Source organism: Lactuca sativa, chromosome 9 (genome assembly GCF_002870075.4).
Source record: "Lactuca sativa cultivar Salinas chromosome 9, Lsat_Salinas_v11, whole genome shotgun sequence".
NCBI classification, from domain to species: Eukaryota; Viridiplantae; Streptophyta; class Magnoliopsida; order Asterales; family Asteraceae; genus Lactuca; species Lactuca sativa.
In genome coordinates, this window is record NC_056631.2 from 219,959,947 (window position 1) to 219,980,193 (window position 20,247).

At 37.6% G+C, this 20,247-nt stretch overlaps 1 protein-coding gene across 1 annotated transcript; it reads left to right on the plus strand.

The window, feature by feature from the left end:
• The first annotated feature begins 8,295 nt into the window (after nucleotides 1–8,295).
• LOC111878996 (MACPF domain-containing protein At4g24290) lies at nucleotides 8,296–19,919 on the plus strand. The gene is made up of 6 exons (XM_023875464.3): nucleotides 8,296–8,839; nucleotides 8,931–9,169; nucleotides 10,254–10,455; nucleotides 18,481–18,667; nucleotides 18,814–18,980; nucleotides 19,084–19,919. Exons 1-6 carry the CDS (start codon nucleotides 8,561–8,563, stop codon nucleotides 19,705–19,707), a joined length of 1,698 nt encoding a protein of 565 aa, XP_023731232.2. The 5' UTR covers nucleotides 8,296–8,560; the 3' UTR covers nucleotides 19,708–19,919.
• Nucleotides 19,920–20,247: the final 328 nt, after the last annotated feature.

Below are 20,247 nucleotides of genomic sequence, written 5' to 3' on the forward strand. Positions count from 1 at the left end.
GTGCGGTGAACATCACATGTTGTGCGGTGCTTTGTAGCTATTTTAAAAAATAATCCTTAAATATTTTTAAATTTATTTGATATTTTGATTTAGCTTTTGAATTTAACATCATATTTGAATTAACAAAATAATATTATATTGATAATTCAAAATGTTTGCAATATGATAATATTTTATATTTAATAATATATATAAACTAATAAATTAAATATATTATATTGAAGGTTGGAAAAGTATAAGGTTTCAAATGTACGAGATGAAAAGGAAAATGTATGTTTTATAGTATAGTATTGTTAGCACAATAAAAATATGTTGGATCTTTTGTTTAGTCCTTTAGGTAGGTTAACTCTAAATATATTTCTTATTTATAGTCTTATTACATTATTTGTAATACACAGTTCTCTTTCAATAATAAAACTCTAGCCTTTTTTTCTTTAAATTGTTATTAGTTTACATGATATTAACGCTATTTCGATCATTCGTTTTGTGATTGTTTGGGGCGACTTGTTTGTGAGGTTGTGGCATTTTGGAGATAGATTTTCGGTATGATTTTTTGATTTGTTTATGTATTCCCTTTGCTTTGATTTTATCGATTTTGAGGTTTTGATTGTCGCTGTTATTTTCGTTCATCTTATTCTGATTTGATCGATTCTCAGAGTTGCATCTCATTAAAAACTGAGGTGTGATTGGTTTAATCGCGTCAAGATTTATGACCGAAAGGGTTTAATCGCATCAAGGTTTGTGACCAAAAGGGTTCTTCGGGGTGTGACTAGTGAAATTACAAGAAGATTTACGATTGAAAAGGTTCTTCGCGGTGTGACCGGTGAAATCGTGACATGTTTTTTTGTTCGTTGTTTCACTGTTCATCAGCTCAACACTGTTCATCGCTTGGTATTGTTCATCGTTCATCCGTTTTGATTATTGTTCGAAGTTTGTTTGGTTGGTTGTTGTCTGTATTCGTTATTGTTAGTACCAGGTCCCTTTCAACATGTCAGGTAGGTTAAACTAAGGTTTATTCTACAACTAGGTGTCAGACCCGTATATTACATAGGTTAATTTAAAAAAAAATTAAAAATTAAATTATAAACACTAAATATATTTTAACGTAAAACATTAAAATAAGAAAGGAAGAAATGTATTCATTGCAATTTAATATCATATATATTATATTTAATACTTTACATATATAAGTATACGAATTTAATTTTAAAAATCGAAATTAACCATAAAGTGATAAGTGGATAATATTTATTTCAAAAATATCACAAAATGACATGTGTCAAAACTCATGAAAGATTGACAAGTGGCAAATTTATTTTCATTTATTAGGGATGATTTATTTATTTAAAAAAATCTACTTTATAGAAATTATAGTTGATTTTTGAGAAAATGACGTAAAGATTTTTGAGAAAATGACGTAAAGGTAATTAAGTTTCAAATCCCTACAAAAAATACCAGTGAAGTTTACCCTGATAAAAAAAATACCAATGAACTAACGAATCTGTTCAAAAAAATACAATCTAACTTTCTATTTGCTCTTAATTTTCCATGTGGTAACCGCCTAACCGGGTATTCCAGGGTAAGGGTTAATTTGTCTTTTCTTTTTCTAAGGATGGTGATCTCGGATGAAATGGGTGGATAAGGAGATGGTAGTGGCGGTATTGAAGGTAGTGTATGGTTTGTTGGTGGTTGCTGGTTACGGTGGGTATAAGGGTAGTTCTTGATGTTAGTATGATGAGGGTGCAATGGAATGACATGACAGTTAACCGGTTCTTGGTGATGTAGGTGGTATAAGGATGACGGATGTGTAACATCCTAAAATTTTCAACAGATTTAAAATTTTCAAAACAACCCATTTACTAATAAAAGTATTTACGAAACCATTATTTCCAAAACATGATTTAAAATCAGAGTCTCCCAAGATCCAGTCAGTTGTAAAACCAATGATGTGTACGATCACGCCTTCACCTTGCCACGATCATCTGAAGCACTTGAAATAATAAACCGAAACTGTAAGCACAAAGCTTAGTGAGTCCCCCCCCCCAAAGTACCACCACATACAAATAACATATACAAACAAACAGCATACATACAGAGCCTTCAGCCTGATTGGAACGCCTCACCGACCTACAGTCTATCTGGTATGCTCATAAAGCCTTCAACATGGCTGGAATGCCCCACCGGCCTACAGTCTATCTGGTATGCTCACAGAACCTTCATCATGACTGGTAGGCCTCACCGGGCCTTCGGCCTGACTGGTACGCCCCTCACGCCCACAGTCTATCCGAGACGTCCTAGGTCTCTTGGCCTTCAGTCTACACATGTCCGCCTCAACACAACCACACATATCCATGTCGACATATACATAACCAATACATATATAATCCCAGTAAACCATAACAACATATCGATATAAACATTACCGGGTTTGTTGAATGACAGCACAAAGCAGTAGAGTCTCAACCCACCCATACTATGACTATATATACCACAAATAAACATATATCCAGGAAGCGAATAACAGACAGATCTACCGATCACTAAGCATGGCATCATCCTATATACCATGATACATATCTAACAAATCACTACAACATACCAACATGCAATAAACCAGGATAACAATCCAATGGGTCGGCCTTGGTGTCTTCGAACCGAACGTACAGTGCGGAAAACTCACCTCTAACCAAGATACCGAGCACTCTAACTGCTGCTACCGGAAAACCTCGCACTGACATCATCAGATAATATTTCATCAATAATTGATTCCCGTCCAACCACGAATTCTAGTCCAATGACCAAGCCTTCAGGGTAAAAGTCCATTTTACCCCTTTCCTTACTTGGCCAAACTCTAAAGACCAATCCAATAGCATCATAAGCCCAAATCCCTTACATGACACCACAGGGCCCAATAAGGCCCAAATATCCAAATTGGGCCTAAAACCCATCATGGGCCTAACCGAGAGGGCCCAATATCCTAAAAGGCCCATAATATTCAATGGTCAACTTCTGGTCAATGGTCCATGGTCAAAAAGTCAAAAAATCAGGAAAAACTCATCATAATGAGCACACCCTGCATACTCAGTTGGTACGCCCCACATACGCCCAATTGACTTGGTATGCGCCACGTACTAGGAGGTATGCCCCACGTACTAGAAGGTACGCCCCGCGTACTCACCCTGCCCACATTCCACTTAGAAAAGGTCTTAACCCCTTAAGCCAAAACGCCAATTGCTCAGATCTAGATCCAAATCATGCCTTAATCCATAAAGTTGTTAACTTTGAGCTTTTTCATGGCTCAAAGGATCCTAAATCCAAGTTCTTACTTTATAACTTCATCAAAGAGGCTAAAACACACGCGTGAGTTGATATCAACTATCAAGGTCGCATTTTTATGCATTTGGGACACGTAAAATATTCAGATCTAGTGTCCAAACTACTGGGGCAAGCTCAACCTCATAAAGACAAACCAAAGGGACCAAAATGTGCCATAAACCAACCCAAACAAGATCTAACCAAAGAAATGCCAAGGTGGGAGCTTTTTACCTTCAATGGAGTGCAAAATATGAGAAATTTATGGATCTACAAGCCCCACTCCATATGATGATCCCTCAACAACCTTCAATGTCTTCAAAATGCACAAAACACTCCAAGATTCCTCACAAAAGCTTAAGAACTCCAAGATGGTGGCTGAGGGTCAAATATTAGGGTTTAGGGGGGCTTGGAGGCTAATAAGGGACAAGGCTCAAGAATAAATAAGGCTTAAATATGGTCAAGACCCTAAAAACTAGGGTTTCCATATGAAGGGAGTATGCCCGACGTACTCGAGAGACTTCCGCGATCCACCTAGCCACTACGCCCCGCGTACTCGACCAAGCTCCAAAATCTATTGGCCATAACTCCTTCTTCCTAAGTCCGTTTCCAACGAACTTTATATCCTCACAAAGGTGACGAGAATCCCTACACTTCTATCAACCCACCCTTGCCTTAAAACTTCCCGAACAAAACTCCAAAATTCATAAAGGCCCGGAGTGCCAAATTATAATTATACCATTGGGCTCCGAAGCACAAACGAACACTTGGATTACTTAATCTATAACACCCACATCCAAAAAGGGCTAATTCCCTTCTTCCCCAAGGCCCTAAGCCTTATGATAATCGGTCTTCGGGTCACATCCTCGGATTAGAAATCGATTCGAAACAGGGCGTTACAATGTGGGTTGGAGGTTTACTGGTTAATCTCACCTTTATTTTCATCACCTTTAACTATCAAGTCGACACCACCATACACTTTTTTTTTCCGAAAAACCATCAACCACCGCTACCTTGTAACACCGATCATCGCCACCTTAAGCTACCTTTGAACCAAAGAAAAATAAAGAAGAAGAGAATAAAAGTAGATGGTTTTTGCTTCTATTTTTTGATGGCATGTGAATTTCACCTTCTAATCGAAATACTGGTTACCACATGGAAAAAAATATGAAAAAATGAGAAGTTATATGACATTTTTCGAACGATTTCTTTAGTTTATTGGTATTTCCTGAAACGGATAAACTTCAATGAAAATTTTTATACAAATTTGAATATTTTTTTGAACAAATAGGAATTTTTTTATACAAATTCGGAACTTAGTGGATGTCTGGAAGTACTTTTTAAAATGATTTATTAACTTATTGGTTTTTCAAAAAACCAATAAATTAAATAAAATATTCAGTAAAAAAATAATTTTTCCAAAAAACCAGGAAATTGATGTCTTTAAAAAATGGGATAGTAGCACCTGGTTCCTGGTACGTAAAATTTATCTTAGTGTTTTTCAATTTTTTTTAGCCTTGGACTCGGCGAGTTGTAGGTCCGACTCGCCGAGTAGAGACGAGATCCGGAACACGTTTAAGTTGACGACTCGGCGAGTCCATATTCTGGACTCGGCGAGTCCCCGCTATCTGATGAAACCCTAACTTCAAGGGTTTGCCCCCTATTTAAGCTAGCTTGTGCGGCCCAAGCTCGCCCCCTTTCACCCTCAGAACGCCCTACATCAAACCCTAACTCGTTTCTTGTGAGATTGAAGTGATTAGAGTGATTCCTTGAAGATTTTGGGAGAAGAAGGTGAGTGGATCAAGAAGAGAAGAAGGAGACCGGATATCTTGGTGCTATTTCAGAGTTCTCTGAGGTATATCTTTGCTCCATTCTGTTTGTATGCTCAAAACCCCATTAGAGCACCTTTTGAGCTCTTCTTGAACCTTTTCCAAGCTTGTGCATGAAGTAGAATTCGTAATAGGTTGATTATCCACTAGATCTAGTCATGTTTGAGCTCCAGAAGCTCAGATCTATAACCTTTATGGGATTAAATTGCTTGAATGTCCTAGATCTACCTTCTTAGCCCTTATTTCGCCTTTAATCCCCATTCTATGCATTTCTACACGTAAAGTTGGAAACTTTACGTGAAAATCCTGCCCTAAGAACCCATATCTGTAAATGGCATGAACTGGATTCGAACAAGATCGAGTGTATAGTATTTGCATGTGGCAGACTCGGCGAGTCGCTCATCGAACTTGGCGAGTCGAGTCGCGAGTCCCCGAGTTTTTTCCCCCCTTTTCGTTTATGCCGAGTAAGTAGTGAGTCTTGGGTGGACTTGGTGAGTTGGAAGCCAAACTCATCCATGAAGGAACTCGGCGAGTCAATGCCCTGACTCGGCGAGTTCAAGGCAACCTTCTTAGATCAAGAACAGACTCGACGAGTTGTTCATACAACTCGGCGAGTCACAGCATAAAGTGTTCATCGGATGAAGATGAACTCGGCGAGTTGTTCATACAACTCGGCGAGTAGGATGATGGACTTGGACATCAGTTTAGAAGGCGAACTCGTCGAGTCAATGCCTAGCTCGACGAGTAAAGACGGGATTAAGGACAATCGAATGGACGGGACTCGACGAGTTGGCGAGCCAACTCGGCGAGTCGGGTCAACTGGAAGTTGACTCTCACTTTAACTTTTGACTTGATCAGGGGTAAAATGGTCATTTTACTCAAGGGGCAATTAGCGGTGTTTGACTGAGTATTTTGTGGGAATTATAGCCAGAGGATTTCCGGAGCGGCAGCAGCAGCAGACAGTCAATTCCCACACCGATCAGCAGCTACTTTGAGGTGAGTTACCTTCCAGTAGCGGTGGGTCTACGGCCACAATGCCGGCCCACCAGTAGGAATTGTATGATAGATGATTGTCTCTGTGATATTCATCTAGGGTTGCTACTACCTGTGATACGTTATTGTGCTAGTATGATATGATGCTATGTGCTAGTGACAGTAGGGGAGATAGTCCCCCAGATTACCGGTCGATAGGGCCGAATGGGCGGTCATGCCCAGCCATGCTAGATAGATTATGTGATATATGTGTTATGTGGTAGTAGTAGGGGGTGAAATAGTCCCCAGTACCCGGTCGAGAGGACCGAAGGGGAGACCAGCACCCAGATATGCTAGTCAGTATCCGGTCGAGAGGACTGAAGGGGAGGCAAGCTCCCAGATATACTGGTCAGTATCCGGTCGAGAGGACCAAAGGGGAGGACAGCTCCCAGACGTACTAGACAGTATCCGGTTGAGAGGATCGAAGGGGTAGGTCGGACACCCAGATATGCCTGACAATATATGTATGTTATGTGATTGTATGGTATGTGGTATGTTGGGGGGAACTCACTAAGCTTCGTGCTTACAGTTTTCAGTTTTGGTTTCAGGTACCTCTTCTTCGAAGGGGAAGGAGTTGGCGCGGTAGCGGTACATCACACACATGCTTGTATACCGCATCATGAGATCTTCCTGGGGATTTGTACTCTAACACTTTTATGTTTTATAAAAATGTTTTCCAGACATGCATTATCTTTTGTGAAATGATATGATCGTTGAACGTTTTATTCCTAATGTTTCGCTAAGTATATGTTTTAAAAATGAAATTTTTGGCTCGTATTTTTGGGATGTTACAGGGATAATGTCATAAAAAAGCCTTAATTTTGGCAGAAAATGTCGGTTTTACCCTTCGGCAGATTTTTGGTTCATTTATACCGCAAATTTGTCATTTTTTGTCGATTTTGCCATTTTTACCTGTAATAGTAGGTTTACAGGTTACCATGAATTATTTTTTGCGAAAAAACCCTTAAGTTTACAATTATTTTGCAAAAAAACCCTTAAGATTATAAACATATAAAATATAAATATATATTCAAATTTTGATAAAACTAGATAGTTTTTAAAAAAATAAATGCCAAAAGTTTATATCAAACTAATATAAGTTTTATTGAACTTATATTAAATTTTATATTGGTTCGATATAAACTAATTATATTTAAATTTTACAAAAGTTACCTAGTTTTATCAATATTTGAATATATTTCTTAATTAATACTTAAACTTTTCAAAGCAAAATTAAAAAACGTCTTTTAGTTAATAATTAATTATGCTAAAATAGTTAAACATATGAATAATATGACATTAATTACATTCTATTAAATTTTTTAAAAGGAAAATAAAAATATTTTATATGTTTAAAAGGTTTATATTTCAGAAATAGTAGCGTATCGTATTTTTTATATGTTCAAATAAATAATAATATTATCATACTTTTTATGAAATATCATAAACATTTTAAACATCAAAAATAAACGTAAGCATTTTAAACATATGAAATATAAATATATTTGTCTAATTTATTCTATAAATATATTTATTTTTATAAAAAATACTATAGTTAATTATTTCTGAAATACAAACCTTTGAAACATATAAAATATTTTTATTTTCCTTTTTAAAAAAATAATTAAATGTAATTAATGTCATATTATTCATATGTTTAACTATTTTAGCATAGTTAATTATTAACTAACAGACGTTTATTAGTTTTGCTTTAAAAAGTTTAAGTATTAATTAAGAAATATATTCAAATTTTGGTAAAACTACGTAAATTTTTTAAAATTTAAATAGAAAAAGTTTATATTAAAGCAATATAAATTTTACTGTATGTAAAACTAAAAATATGTTTCAATTTTGGTTTCATAATATAAGTTCAATAAAACTTATATTGGTTTGATATAAACTTTTGACATTTAATTTTTAGAAAATTATTTATATGTTTATAATCTTAAGGGTTTTTTTGTAAAATATTTATAAACTTAAGGAATTTTTTTTCAAAAAATAATTTATAATAACCTCAAAAACATGCTATATTAAATAAATAAAAAATAATAAAAAGTAACCGATAAAATTGACTGCCCCAAAACTCTTAACGGTAAAATAGACTGCCCCAAAAATCTGCCGCTTTCTTCTATCCACACACACACACCAAATTACTCTCAAATCCAGCTCTACAATGTAGGGCTCTTAATGACATCTCGCAGCTGAAACGGATGTATCTTCCATGAAATAGCAGAACAATGTTTGGGAAGTTCTTACAGAAGAGTCGATCGCCGCTCGCACTTCCATTTCGATGGAGTTTTAAATGGGGCAACTGGGGCTGAGGTGGGTTGACAACGCTTGTTAAACGGAATAAATAATTTTCCCCTTTGGAGGAATTCCAGTTAAAAATGGCGCTTAAGCTTCCAGCTGATGGAGCTGCTTTTGTTGCGTTCCAGTCGATTGGATGTGGTTATGATATCTCATTAGATCTGAGGCTTAAGTATGTAAAAGGTGCTTATATTGGTACTAATCCATATCGAATGTGTCGATTGATCGAAATTGACGAGGATGAAGGTAGAGACATCATGCTTCCTGGTGGGATTCTAGTCCTTAATGTTCCCAAATCCATCAAATGTGATAAAGGCGAGCGTACTCGATTTCAATCCGGTGTTCTTCCTTTTCAGCAGGTATGAGGCTATGAGCGATTCTTGCAAATACATTGTTTTTTGTTTTTGGATAATTGTATTTTTTTTTATTAACGTATAGAAGTTTCTGCAGATGTCGGAGCAATTCAACCACGAACTATCATTAGCTGGGATAATTCCTTCAGGCCTCTTTGATAGCATGTTTGGATTTCGTGGAAATTGGCAGAAAGATGCATTACGTACTAAAACCCTTGCTCTTGATGGTATTTTCATCTCGTTGTACTCCGTTGCATTAGAAAAGACTCGGGTGCTACTCTGTGATCATGTTAAGAACGATGTTCCATCATCATGGGAGCCCGCTTTGTTAGCAAGGTCAGTTTTAGACATTCTCTTTTCCTACCCTTTATATCTTCCATTGCTAGAGACTATTTTGAGTTTTCTTCCTTCTTTCATTTCTTCATATTACAAAGCTATTTTCATTGTTATAATTGGGTAGATTTTTAAATATTAACGTCCTAATTAGGGGATGTTTCCTTATTCAAAACAACTTTATATATATATATATATATATATATATATATATATATATATATATATATATATATATATATATATATATATATATATATATATATAGGGTTAGGTTATTTTGTTTTCACTATCTATTGTGCGCATGTATGACTGATTCTCGACCAATCATTTTAGTTATTTTAAGAAAGTAATTAATGCATATTACTTGTTGAAGATATAATGAATATTAATTACATCTTCAGCATTTAATATGCATTAATTACTTTCTTAAAATAACTAAAATGATTGGTCCAGAATCAGTCATACATGCACACAATAGTTAGTGAAAACATTTGAACCTAACTCTCTCTCTCTCTCTCTCTCTATATATATATATATATATATATATATATATATATATATATATATATATATATATATATATATTAGCTTCTAGTATGCAAAACGTAATAAGCTAATACGTTGTCTTTTAGTAAGCACTTTCAAATAAGATAGAAGGACACAACTTATCAAAATCTGCTTATTTAAGTCGATAAGAATTTTTTCTATTATTTCATCCAAACACTCAAAAGTGCTTATTAGTGGTACCAAATTGCAATAAGCTAATAAGCACCTTAAATAACAAATCATAAACACCCCCTAAGAAAATGATTGGAAATACAATGCTATAACTAGGTATATTTCTCAAAGAGCAATGTCTTAATAAGGAAAAAATAATAAAAAGTATAGTGTTTGTAGTATAATCAATCCTGAATAGTTGCAAGCCGTTTTCTGAATTGTAGGTTTTTACTTCATCTTGTGCAAGATGTTAAACAAAGATGCACACATCACATGATTGTATTGTGAAAGTCTTGAGACAAGTAATATAAAATTGCAGCATTCCCCTTCGAGAAAATATTTATCCATCTTCCTTCTGTATATTCAGGTTTATTGAAAATTTTGGCACTCATGTAATTGTGGGTGTAAAAATGGGTGGAAAAGATGTGATATATATGAAACAGCAGCATGCATCATCCCTTGAACCTGCTGATGTACAGAAAAGGTTAAATGAAATGGCAGACAAGAGATTTTTGGACTCCTATGAACAGTTAGTCATTGATCTTGAACATATTTCCCAAGATGACAAGGTATTTTTGTTATGGAAACGTAGTTGCATCTTATTTCCTGATAATAGCAATATATAAAATGTAATTTATAATAAGAGAAATGTAGTTACATTTCTTTACATGTCATAGCAACATTCTTAGGGGATTCACAGGGTTAACCTTTTCAAAGGGTTTTTCTTTTTGCCACACCAACATTTCACTCACTTTATCTAACATAAATCTATCGTCACAATTCTTCTCCAATGTAATAGCTTTTTCTAACAATTAAACATGTATCCTTACCTCATCTGTTTTAAGTGTTCTTTAAAGCCCCTTTCTCTAATATATTGGTCTTTAAGCACAGTTGTATTTGATATTGGTGTCATTTTGATCCAGGTATGTTTTTATAAAAACAAAAGACAATTTAAATAACATAACATGGCTATGTTTTGTAAGATTTGGTATTGGTGTCACAAATGCTTTAAATGATATTTTGTCTATACAAATATTCATTTTATTTTGCATATATGATAAAATAAATAGACTAATTAGAGTTAAATTGGTAAAACGTGAATTGTATATCTTCTCAGAATGTCACGATTACATAAGTATTAATAATAGATATATTTACACTATGATCCCTCTAGAATATAAACATGTAATTAATGCCTAATATATATAACATTTGTCTAATATTCCCCCGCAAGCTAAGGTCGGGGAGCGACTCTTAGCTTGGACCGCAAGAACTGAAAACGTTGAGAAGGCAGTGGTTTAGTGAACACATCTACAATCTGGTCATCTGTTTTGATGAACTGAACCAGGAGTTGTTTTTGAGCAACCTTTTCTCTAACAAAATGAAAGTCAACTTCAACATGTTTGGTACGAGCATGAAAGACAGGATTAGCAGATAGGTATGTAGCACCAAGATTATCACACCATAGAACTGGAACAGTACGAGTAGAAAATCGTAGTTCCTGTAGAAGAGTTTGAAGCCATGTGAGTTTAGCAACTGTATCGGCTAAGGCTTTGTACTCGGATTCTGTTGATGATCGCGAGACAGTCTTTTGTTTCCTAACAGACCATGAGACAAGATTACAACCGAGATATATAGCATATCTCCCAGTGGATCGACGATCATCCGAACAACCAGCCCAGTCAGAATCAGAGAAAGCATTCAAGACATTAAAAGTGGAATCTGTGTAAGCATGAAGAACACTATCGGAATTGCGCTGAAATAAAAGTCCACTTGTTACTGTGCCAAGTAAGTAACGCAAAATGCGTTTAACCGCAGACCAATGATTCTGAGTTGGAGAGTGCATAAATTGACACACTTTGTTTACCGCAAACGAAATATCCGGCCGTGAAAGAGTCACATATTGAAGTGCACCAACTGTTTGACGATATTTAACCGGGTCTTCAAATGGTGGACTGTCGCCAAGGGCAAGATTGGCGGTGGTAGTAATCGGAGATGGCACAGATTTGGCATTAGACAAATTCGCACGTTCAAGTAGCTCGAGTATGTATTTTCTTTGAGACAAAACAATGTCGGACCCCTGCTTAATAATTTCAACCCCCAAAAAATAAGATAACGACCCCAAATCTTGTAGAGCAAAAATGCGACTAAGATGCTGAACAACCCGGTCGATATCAGCGGTACTATTTCCTGTGAGAATAATGTCATCAACATAAACAAGCATATACAAGAGAACACCATTAGAGGAGTATATAAACAGCGAAGGATCCGTTTTAGATCCACGAAAACCAAGAGCATGAAGTGCAGTTGACAACCGATGAAACCATGCTCGGGGAGTTTGCTTAAGTCCATAGAGAGACTTGTGGAGAAGACAAACATGATCAGGTTTGTCCGGATCAACAAAACCCGGTGGTTGTTGCAAGTAGACTGTCTCTGTGAGATCACCATGTAAGAAGGCATTTTGAACATCAAGTTGTCGTAAGGGCCAACTGTGTGAGACTGCCAAGGATAGAACCACCCGAATTGTAGTCGCTTTGACAACGGGACTAAAAGTCTCATGATAATCAAGACCATGTTGCTGACGATAACCTTTTGCAACAAGACGCGCTTTGTAACGTGTAATTGCCCCAGTTGGATCACGTTTGAGCTTATAGACCCATTTACAACCAACAACATTAGCATTCGATGGAGGAGGAACTAAGGACCAGGTGTTGTTGCGCTGAAGAGCAGAATACTCGTCGGCCATGGCCTGACGCCATTGAGGCGATTTGTTAGCAACGTTAAAGGTGGCTGGTTTGGTAAGAACAGTAGTAGTATGATAGGAGGCTAGATTATATGGTTGAGAGGGTTTAGGATTAGGACGCAAATTAGAGGGACGAGGACGAGGTAGAGAGGAGGAACTGTCGGGTTGGGAGGTAGAATGTGCTAGTTGAGATGTGGTGTTTTCTGGTTGAGAGGTGGTGGTAGTTTTAGGGCGTCGAGCAAAGGTATAAAGGAGAGGCGGAAGAGGAGGTTCATGTGGAGATATAGGGGAAGAAGATGATGCGGGAGATGGTGTAGGTGATGTAGGAGGTGTAGGGGATGTATTGAAAGGAGATGGTGTAGGTGATATAGGAGGTGGAGGGGATGTATTGGAAGGAGATGGTGTAGGTGACGTAGGAGGTGTAGGGGATGTATTGGAAGGAATTGATATGTCAGGTACAGGTACAGGTACAGGTACAGGTACAGGTACAGAGGATGTATAAGGATCAAAGGAAGATGTGGGTGGAGATGATGGGCTGATTTGGTAAGGGAATAATTGTTCATGAAAACGAACATGACGAGCGATATAAAGGCGTTCGGAAAGAGGGTCAAAGCACCGATAACCATGGTGGGAGGTGCTATATCCAAGAAAAATGCACGGAAGAGATCTGAAATCCATTTTATGCTTGTTATACAGACGGAGATGTGGATAACATCGACAACCAAACACACGAAGAAAGGAAAAATCAGGTTTATGTTTGAAAGCATGTTCGAAAGGTGAGATATTAGAGTTGGTTCTAGAAGGCATACGATTTATGAGATAGACGGTTGTGTCAAAAGCATAATGCCAAAACCGTTGTGGAACACCGGATTGAGCAAGAAGAGTGAGGCCGGTTTCGACCACATGACGGTGACGACGCTCAACAACGCCATTCTGTTCACTGGTGTGAGGACAAGACAAGCGATGAGTAATGCCGAGAGATGAGAAAAACTTAGAGAGGTTTCGAAATTCACCTCCCCAATCAGTTGGAACAGATTTTAGTTTGGTTTGAAATTGTCGTTCTACTGTAAGAAGAAACTGTTGGAAAGTACTAAAGACATCAGATTTGGATTTTAAGGGAAAAATCCACATAAAACTAGAAAAATGATCAACACATAGTAAGAAATATCGATGGTCTTCAAAAGAAGTAACAGGGGCTGGTCCCCAAACATCACAAAAGAGTAAATCTAAAATATGAGAACTTTTATAATTAGAAGATGATAGATGAAGTTTTGAAGATTTTCCAATAGAACAAGAATCACAAGGTGAATTGACAAAATCGTTTGATAAAGGTAAACTATATCTAGAAATCATTGACTTCAACAGCTGCGGATGGGGATGTCCAAGTCGTTGATGCCAAGTGACGGAAGAAGCACGGGTAGCGGAGAAAGCAACTTTAGACAAGGTAGACTGCAACTGCGGAAGGTGGAAGGAGTAAAGGCCGCCACTACTTGGACCCATGAGGAGGGTAGTGTGAGTATTCTCGTCCTTCACAGCAAAAAAGGAAGTGTGAAATTCAAAATAAACATTATTATCATCGCAGAATTTTTGAACAGAAAGAAGGTTTTGTTTGATTTCTGGAACATGAAGAATTTGTGAGAGATGAAAAGTTTTATTAGGAGAATAGAGTTTAGAGGAGCCAATATGAAGAATGGGTAAACCTTTACCGTTGCCAACATGTAAGTTGTCATGGCCATGGTATGCCTCGGAGTGATCAAAGCTCGAGAGATCGGATGCAACATGATGACTAGACCCAGTATCAGTGACCCAGGTAGAGGAGGCCCGGGATCGATAATCTGCAAAATTAGCGGATGGTTGTTGTTGTCTCACACGTATGGTGGAGGGATCTCGATTAGGGCATTGAGACGGAACATGCCCAATACCGCACCTGTTACATGTACCATACACAGTATTTTGATTAGATGCCCAACTAAATTGGTTTCTATTACCTCCTCCTTGTGGACGATTGTTGTAGCTGCCACGCCCACGGTTGTTTGTTGATCGGCTGTTGCGATTATTTCCTGATCGATTTGTGTAAAAAACTTGGGCTGATGTTGAATTAGTTGGCTGAAGCTGTAACCCCAGCTGTTGTGCAAGCTTTTGAACAGCTTGGATTGCTTCATCTTGTGATAGAGACGAACCAGCAACCATGGAACCGGGCTGTCTAGTGGTGGTTGTGAACGCTTGGGCTGGTGGCACCACTGTGGAGGTCTTTGTAATCATGTAGTCATGGTCGGACAGTAGACCATGAAGTTCAACAAAGGCTGTTGGAGACTGTCTTGCTAAAAGGGTAGATTTCAAGCCATTGTATTCGTCTCTTAAGCCAGAGATAACCAGCATGACAAGGTCCTTTTCTTTAACTGGTTCGCCAATATTAGCAAGAGCATTAGAATACTCTTGTGCACGGGTTAAGTAAGCAGATGAGGACTCATCTTCTTTCATTGTGATTTTCAGAAGTTGGGTTTTAAGAGTATATTCACGAGAAGAAGTATGAGGAGCATAAGCACTTTCTAAAGACAGCCAAAGATCACGTGATGTATTACCTTGAACATGCTGAAAAGACGTCTCAGAGATGGTGGACAGAATAAGCATTCGAACATGCGCATCATTAGAGACCCATGTATTGTAACAAGGGTTAGTAGTAGATGTGGATGTGGTCATGGTGTCGCCTTCTTTTCCTGTAGGGGTGGTGGACACGATGGTGGCTGGTGGGCACTGTATGGTGCCATCAACATACCCGAACAGGTTGTTTGTAACCAGAAAGGGCTGTAACATAGTTTTCCAGTAGCCATAGTTGTTTGGGGACAAAGTAAAGGCAAATTTATGAGAGTTGTGGGTTGTTTTCTCTGCAGTAGTGAATGCTGTGAGAGGCGCCATTGTATTGGCTAATGTCAATGTGTACTGATCGACAAGAGAAAAGAGGAAGAAAGAGTAGAAACAGGTGCAGGTTGATGTGGATGATTGTAGCTGTCTAATCAAACCGTGTGTTTATTATTGATTATCTCAAAGATACGATTGGCATGAGCAAGGAGAGTAAGGCCAGTTTCAACCACGTGACGATGACGTCGCTCAACAAAACCATTTTGCTCGCTAGTATGAGGGCATGAGCGGCGATGAATGATTCCAAGTGATGAGAAAAAGGAAGATAGATTGCGAAATTCCCCTCCCCAATCGGTTTGAACACTTTTGAGTTTGGTATTGAATTGTCGTTCTACCATCTTGACAAAGTTGGTGAAAGTTTGAAAAACATCAGATTTATGTGTCAATGGGAAAAACCACATATAGCGAGAGTGATGATCAACACAAAGTAAAAAGAACTGACAGCCATCAAATGATAAAGTAGGTGAGGGACCCCAAACATCACAATAAATTAAGTCTAAAATATTATTGCTTCGAAAAGATGAACTAGGTAAAGAAAGTTTGGAAGATTTCCCTAACCGACAAGCAGAACATAAATCTAAACAATGTTTTGTAGAAACAGGAAGCGAACAACTAGAAACAATAGTGTCAAAAACACGTTGATGTGGATGACCAAGGCGGTGGTGCCAGATTCTTGAGGAAGCTTTAGTTGCTGTGAAGCCAACTTTGGTAAAGACTTGAAACTTGGAAGACGAAGCGAGTAGAGACCGTTATTACTTGGTCCCGTGAGAAGAGTGGTGCGAGTACGTTCGTCCTTCACAGCAAAGAAAGAGGAGTGAAATTCAAAGAAAACATTGTTGTCTTGACAAAATTGTTGAATAGATAAGAGATTTTTCTTGACATCAGGAACATGAAGAATATTGGAAAGATTAAAGGTTTTATTAGATGAATAACATTTTGAGGATCCAATATGAAGAATAGGAAGAGAGTTACCATCACCAACATGAAGAGAATCAGGACCACGATAGAACTCGGAGGTGTCAAGGTTGGACAGATCTGGTGTGGTGTGGGAGTTTGCACCTGTGTCAGGGAACCAAGTAGTGCCGAAAGTAGAGACATTGTCAGCAAAGGTTGCGAAATTTGCCTGCAAATTCGGTTTTGACGAGTTACTTGCATCTTGGTTATTTGGACACTGGGATGGAAGATGGCCAATACCACAACGGTTGCAATGACCAAATACAGTGTTTTGTGTGGAGGCCCAAGAGAATTTCCTGGAGGGACCTGAGTTGGCACCATGAGATCGATTCTGAAAATTCCAACGCGAATTATTCCCACGAGAGTTTCCTCGACGATTTCCTCTGTGGTTGTTGTTTGGGGGCCGTGAGGCATAGAAAGCTTGAGGAGTTGCACTCTATGGAGCAATCGGATTAAGTTGGAAGCCAAGCTGGGACGCCATGCTTTGTAGAGACTGAAGTTGGCTTTGAAAATTGTTAATGTTGAGTGATGTTTCTGTTGAAGCAGCAAACACGTGTGGCTGTGATGCAGGGACAGCAGTAAGATTTTTATTTATCATATAATCATGATCACTCAAAAGGGCATGTAGCTCAATGAAGGTAACAGGTGGGTGACGAGCTAAGAGGGTAGACTTGAGTCCGTTATACTCTTCATGTAGCCCATAAATAACAAGAAGAACCAGATCCTTGTCTTTAACAGGTTCACCAATATTAGCAAGTGCAGTAGCATATTCTTGTGCACGTGCAAGATAGGCAAGAGGAGTTTCATCGCCTTTCATGGTGAGTTTTAGCAACTGGGTTTTTAATGTATACTCTCTTGAAGAATTGGTTGGGGCATAAACACGTTCTAATTGTAGCCATAGATCTCGTGAGGTGGTACCCTGAACATGCTGGAAAGAAGCCTCTGAGATGGTAGAGATGATTATCATACGGACATGAGCATCATTAGAAATCCAACGAGAGTAACTAGGATTGTCTGTAATTGTCTCTCCTGTGCCGACTTTGGGCTCAGGGCATGGTATTGTACCATCGACATAACCGAACAGATTGTTGGAGACGAGAAAGGGTTTTAGCATGGCCTTCCAATACCCATAGTTTGTGGGTGTGAGGGTAAAAGCGAATTTATGAGAATTATGAGAAGTTTTCTCCTGTGTAGTGAAAGCAGCAATGGTCGCCATGAAGTTTCTTGACAGATCGGTGATTAGGGTTTATCTTGCGTAAGAGGCTGTTGTGAGGATGCCGCCAATAAGGTAAAGATTAACTTGGCTCTGATACCAAATCAAACCGTGTGTTTATTATTGATTATCTCAAAGATACGATACATATGAACCTAATATATATAGGTTAGATAAATACAATTAGGTACCCTCTAATTTAAGTAAAATACAATGCAACACATAAACTTAATCTAACATGTCTAGTGCGGTTGATGATCTTGAGGGCTGCTGTGACGCCAATTTTAGGGTTAGGGAATAGCGGCTCTGATACCAAGTTAAATTGGTAAAACGTGAATTGTATATCTTCTCAGAATGTCACGATTACATAAGTATTAATAATAGATATATTTACACTATGATCCCTCTAGAATATAAACATGTAATTAATGCCTAATATATATATATATATATATATATATATATATATATATATATATATATATATATATATATATATATATATATATATAACATTTGTCTGATAATTAGTAAAACAAAAAAGATTTAAATTGAAATATGATTAATAAAGTACATTGCCTATAATGGTAGCAAAATGCAAGTACGTTGCTCTTATGGGTATTAAATAAAGTATATTGCTATTATTGGTAAGGAGATGTAAGTACATTTTTTTTTCTTCTCCATATTGTAGTTTATTTAATACAATGTCTAAGGTTTGCAGAAATGTTTGTTTTCTGGTATAAGTAAGTTTTTAGTAATTGGCAGGATGTTATAAGCATTTGCAAAAGGAGAGGTGGGAGTGATGATAGGAACTTAAAACATAATGAGTGGTTACATACAGTACAATCAGAACCAGATGTGATCACAATGTCCTTCATTCCAATAACCTCTTTGCTTAATGGTGTTCTGGGAAGTGGTTACCTGAGTCATGCCATAAATCTCTATTTATGCTGTGAGCAACATCACATCTCTCCCCCAAATTAGCCTTTCTTAAATATAAGCTAATTTGGAGGTCGGTTTTCTTTAAAAAAAAAAAAATCCATTAAGAAACCAAATTTAGCGTGAAAGTTATAAAGTTTAGGGCTGTTTGGTTTGCAGATAAACCACCAATTGAAGAGCTTCGTCAGTTTTTGGAATTCCAGTTACCTAAACAATGGGCTCCTGTATTCAGCCATCTGTCCCTTGCCTTTGGTCCACAACCACAACGTGACTACCAAAATACATTCAGCTTTTCTGGGCCGGAGCTCCACGTCAATACAAATCCGGTAGGTAGTTAGTTAATTAATTAATTCTATAATCGTTGAAACCATAAACATCATGGCTAATTATAAATATAATAATAATATACTTGTTGAATTTGGTAAATAGGTTGATGTAGGAAAGAGACCCGTAACTGGCCTCCGGCTTTATCTGGAAGGTAAAAGAAGCAACTGTTTAGCAATCCACCTGCAACACCTCTCCTCCCTCCCAGAAATCTTCCAACTAGAAGACTCCGTAACCGGAATCGGAATCTACAATTCCGATTCCGACGACCGCCGATACTACGAAAAAGTCCAATGGAAACACTTCTCCCACGTCTGCACCGCCCCGGTCGAATCCGAAGACGAACAATCAATCGTAACCGGGGCCCACTTACACGTTGGGTTTAAAAAAGTCCTCTTCTTACGCCTCCACTTCTCAAAACTTGTCGGTTGCATTGCAACCAAGATTCCAGAATGGGACAGTTCACCGGGATTGGAATCTCAAACCACGGAGGAGGTCAATATAAACTCGGCTATATACCCCGGTGGGCCACCGTGTGAAGCGCCGGAACTGTCGGAGTATGTGGACACGATGGAGATGACAAGGGGCCCGCAAGAAAGCCCGGGATATTGGGTTGTGTCAGGGGCTCGATTTGTTGTGGATAAGGGAAAGATTTCACTCCGGGTCAAGTATTCTCTGCTAACTGTCATCTTTCCTGATGATGATGATGATGAAGTCTCGTATTTCTGAATATGGCAGATTAGGCGATTTTTGGATATGCGCGTTTTGTTTTTCGTAAATATATGAAATTGGTTTTTCCTCATTTCATGTGTGAAAAAGCATAATAAACCAACTGATGTGGATTAAGTTTTATCTCTACATGTAAAGGTGAACTGTATCATAACTTAAGCGTACTTAATGTGAATGTTTGCAACATGTATATTAAATAGTTTCCTTGCTAATTGTATGTTGTATATCTAATTTGTATACTATATCCATGATAGACCAAATTACTCTGCTACTACGCATCATTGACATACATGCACGTAGTTTTTTTTTAATCATCTTTGGGACTTTTTCAATATTGAATGTTTAATTCCTTTGGGTCCTCATGAAGATTTAGCCGTATAGTTTGAGTCGAGTCATCTTACGCCATGTTTGGGCATCATTAATTTCATACATGGTTTATGTTGATTGCATAAATAGTTTCTCTTAAAATGATGATTTTATACTACACTATTGTGTTAAAATAGGGAATTTGGTAATCAAAGAATTTGGATTTTGTCAAGG

Bases quoted from the DNA above. Each gene is read 5' to 3' on its own strand.
- LOC111878996 (XM_023875464.3), top strand. From the start codon at position 8,561: ATGGCGCTTAAGCTTCCAGCTGATGGAGCTGCTTTTGTTGCGTTCCAG. The intron at 9,170-10,253 runs GTCAGTTTTAGA...CTGTATATTCAG, and splicing joins GAGCCCGCTTTGTTAGCAAG to GTTTATTGAAAATTTTGGCA. The intron at 18,668-18,813 runs GTGAGCAACATC...TTTGGTTTGCAG, and splicing joins CATAAATCTCTATTTATGCT to ATAAACCACCAATTGAAGAG.